The sequence below is a fragment of the Sinocyclocheilus grahami genome, unplaced genomic scaffold (assembly GCF_001515645.1).
Source record: "Sinocyclocheilus grahami isolate Dianchi unplaced genomic scaffold, SAMN03320097.WGS_v1.1 scaffold4591.1, whole genome shotgun sequence".
In the NCBI taxonomy this organism is placed as follows: Eukaryota; Metazoa; Chordata; class Actinopteri; order Cypriniformes; family Cyprinidae; genus Sinocyclocheilus; species Sinocyclocheilus grahami.
Window position 1 is genome coordinate 2,309 of NW_015509501.1, and position 4,254 is coordinate 6,562.

At 37.7% G+C, this 4,254-nt stretch overlaps 1 protein-coding gene across 1 annotated transcript in view; it reads left to right on the forward strand.

Annotated features, from left to right (window-relative positions):
- The window catches only part of LOC107576901 (gastrula zinc finger protein XlCGF49.1-like), a gene marked incomplete at its 3' end in the record, with an annotated part of 5,249 nt that extends 1,343 nt beyond the window's left edge, over positions 1 to 3,906 (forward strand). Inside the window, exon 2 of the mRNA XM_016263022.1 lies at positions 3,890 to 3,906. Coding sequence (XP_016118508.1) covers positions 3,890 to 3,906 — 17 coding nt within the window. The remainder of the gene's footprint in view (positions 1 to 3,889) is intronic.
- Positions 3,907 to 4,254: the final 348 nt, after the last annotated feature.

A 4,254-nucleotide genomic window follows, 5' to 3' on the forward strand; every position in this document is an offset into this window, starting at 1 on the left:
CAATCAGAACATAAATAAATACACACATCATAACATCATTCAGAGAAATAACACTGACAATATACAGTACAGACTTAAAGACAAGAAGCTTTATTTCCAAGATGATGCATGGTAAGCTTTAAATTTTATTCCAATATAGAGCAACATAATAATAGAGGCTTGTATTGTAAAATTAGTTGTATATTCTAATCAATTTCTGATAATAATACCAGCTATATGTTAATGTTTAATATTTCCTGCATAAAGTTGTTTTGTTTTGATGAGAAATAAAACTGAAAAATGAGACTATTCGATACTATTAGAGATACAATTGTAACCATGCAGCCGTCAGCTACAGTATTGCATCTATAGATCCACTGAGGAACAATTCCACTCATTCTCTACTATAGGAGAGGAAGAATTGTATAAACTTGTTAAATCATCTAAACCAACAACATGTACGTTAGACCCTACTCCATCTAAGCTCCTTAAAGAAGTGCTTCCAGAAGTCATAGATCCTCTTCTAACTATTATTAATTTGTCATTATCATTAGGATATGTCCCCAAAACCTTCAAACTGGCTGTTATTAAGCCTCTCATTCAAAAAAAAAAAAAAAAACCAGAACTTGACCCCGAAGAACTAGTTAATTACAGACCAACCTTGAATCTACCTTTTCTGTTTCAAGGTAGTATTCCAGTCAGGATTTAGACCGTATCATAGTACTGAGACTGCTCTCATTAGTTACAAATTACATGCATTTACATTTAGTCATGTAGCATACGGTTTTATCCAAAGCGACTTACAAATGAGGACAATGGAAGCAATCAAAATCTCAAAATCAGCAATGATATGCAAGTGCTATAACATGTCTCATTTAGCTCAACACAGTACATTTAACAAGGGTTGATTTTTTGATTTTTTCCAGTTTTCTTTTGACCTGCTCTTATCTTATCATCTGATCATGGTTGTATCTCTCTATTAGTGCTACTGGATCTTAGCACTGCGTTCAACACTATCGACCACAACATTCATTTGAATAGACTAGAAAACTTTGTTGGCATTAGTGGAAGTGCATTAGCATGGTTCAACTGGGCTGAAGGTTTACCTTCCAACAAGACAATGACCCTAAGCACACAGCTAAAATAACGAAGGAGTGGCTTCACAACAACTCTGTGACTGTTCTTGAATGGCCCAGCCAGAGCCCTGATTTAAACCCAATTGAGCATCTCTGGAGAGACCTAAAAATGGCTGTCCACCAACGTTTACCATCCAACCTGACATAACTGGAGAGGATCTGCAAGGAGGAATGGCAGAGGATCCCCAAATCCAGGTGTAAAAAACTTGTTGCATCTTTCCCAAAAAGACTCATGGCTGTATTAGATCAAAAGGGTGCTTCTACTAAATACTGAGCAAAGGGTCTGAATACTTAGGACCATGTGATATTTCAGTTTTTCTTTTTTAATAAATCTGCAAAAATGTCAACAATTCTGTGTATTTCTGTCAATATGGGGTGCTGTGTGTACATTAATGAGGAAAAAAAATTAACTTAAATGATTTTAGCAAATGGCTGCAATATAACAAAGAGTGAAAAATATAAGGGGGTCTGAATACTTTCCGTATCCACTGTATGCTACATAAATAAACTTTGCCATTGCCTAATAATTAATTCAACATAAATGCATAACATTTCACTTCTATGGAAACTGTAATGCTAGTAAAATGCCATAAAATGTGCACGTCTGAAATAGATGTTGCTCAATCAGAACATAAATAAATACATCGTAACATCATTCAGAGAAATAACGCTGACAATATACAGTACAGACTTAAAGAAAAGAAGCTTTATTTCCAAGATGATGCATGGTAAGCTTTAAATTTTATTCCAATATAGAGCAACATAATAATAGAGGCTTGTATTGTAAAATTAGTTGTATATTCTAATCAATTTCTGATAATAATACCAGCTATATGTTAATGTTTAATATTTCCTGCATAAAGTTGTTCTGTTTTGATGAGAAATAAAACTGAAAAATGAGACTATTCGATACTATTAGAGATACAATTGTAACCATGCAGCCGTCAGCTACAGTATTGCATCTATAGATCCACTGAGGAACAATTCCACTCATTCTCTACTATAGGAGAGGAAGAATTGTATAAACTTGTTAAATCATCTAAACCAACAACATGTACGTTAGACCCTACTCCATCTAAGCTCCTTAAAGAAGTGCTTCCAGAAGTCATAGATCCTCTTCTAACTATTATTAATTTGTCATTATCATTAGGATATGTCCCCAAAACCTTCAAACTGGCTGTTATTAAGCCTCTCATTCAAAAAAAAAAAAAAAACCAGAACTTGACCCCGAAGAACTAGTTAATTACAGACCAACCTTGAATCTACCTTTTCTGTTTCAAGGTAGTATTCCAGTCAGGATTTAGACCGTATCATAGTACTGAGACTGCTCTCATTAGTTACAAATTACATGCATGTACATTTACATTTAGAGCATACGGTTTTATCCAAAGCGACTTACAAATGAGGACAATGGAAGCAATCAAAATCAGCAAAAGAGCAATGATATGCAAGTGCTATAACATGTCTCATTTAGCTCAACACAGTACATTTAACAAGGGTTGATTTTTTCCTTTTGTTTAGTTTTCTTTTGACCTGCTCTTATCTTATCATCTGATCATGGTTGTATCTCTCTATTAGTGCTACTGGATCTTAGCACTGCGTTCAACACTATCGACCACAACATTCATTTGAATAGACTAGAAAACTTTGTTGGCATTAGTGGAAGTGCATTAGCATGGTTCAACTCTTACTTATGGGAAGTCGTGGCCTAATGGTTAGCGAGTCGGACTCATAACCCAAAGGTTGTGGGTTCAAGTCTCGTACCGGCAGGGATTGTAGGTGGGGGGAGTGAATGTACACCTTCAATACCATGACTGAGGCACCAAACCCCCAACTGGCTGCCCACTGCTCCGGGTGTGTGTTCACTGCTGTGTGTGTGCGCACTTCGGATGGGTAAATGCAGAGCACTAATTCCAAGTATGGGTCTCCATACTTGACCTCACGTCACTTATCTGACCGCCATCAATTCGTAGCTGTGAATGAAGAGGTATCATATTGATCACAAGTGCAGTATGGAGTACCTCAAGGCTATACAACACCCCGAGCAAAGACGATAACTAATTGGTCAAAACACCATTTGGGAGGTGTCCATAAGCCCAGTTTAAATACTCAGGACACCATCAAATCTCTTCAAGCCTTCTTTCTTGCCTTTTCGAGCCGTGCTTGCTTTTCAGTCATCACCTTTTTTGCGCTCTTTGAGCATGCTCTGGCTTACACGCCAGCTCCTCCAAAACCATGAGAAGAAACGTCACCTAGTCTCGTCAAACTTTACTTCTATTTCTTTACTTTATTTTATTTTCCGTTGAGAGTTTCGTGTGTTCCGAGTTAAGTTTTGCCCAACGCCGTGTCTCCGAAAGAGTGCCGTCTAAACTTCAACTTCAGACCACAGCTCCGAGTCATCAGCCAACGCCCAACCACTGGCTTCCCCAAGACTGAACTTCCAGCCAATCAGCGACCACGGGAAACCCCCTGTTCTGCAGGGACCACAACAAAGGGAACCCCCGTACAGGCAATGCAACGCAAGTACCTCCAGATCCTAGCTGAACTGGTGCATTTAATATAAATTTTAACCTCATTGAGGAACTCAATGCGAGGGTTAATTAAGTGATTGATGGTTTTTCAGATCTTTGCAATTGTACATATTGCTGTAAACTTGGGATTTCACATTTTCATTCTCTTAAACTCATTATTTCCTCACTTTCTCTCTTTCTGCAACTTGTGTGAATGTGTGTGTTTGTGTTAGATTAGTTTATATGTCTTCAATTTATCTGTAGGATATCAGACCGAATCAGACAATCTAAGATTTGGTCAAAACATGGTTGAAACCTGAGGAGCCCAAATTCCACAGAGGCCCAAGACAACAGGATGCTCATAAATCAGACCCTAGCCAGTCTGAAGCAAGCCTAACCAACTCTTTCACAGAACAGCTTTCAACATTAACACAAAAGGAACACACTGATCATAACAACTCTGGAAGGAGATTGTCAATTTTAGGGCAAGTAATCAAGATTAAATGGTCAAAGAGATGACCGCATTCCTTACAGACCTCTTAACCTCTGGTCTTCATACATTCACAGAATGGCTATAGAAACTGCCTTTCCATGCATCTAAATGACACTAAAAGGACCTGAGCAACTAA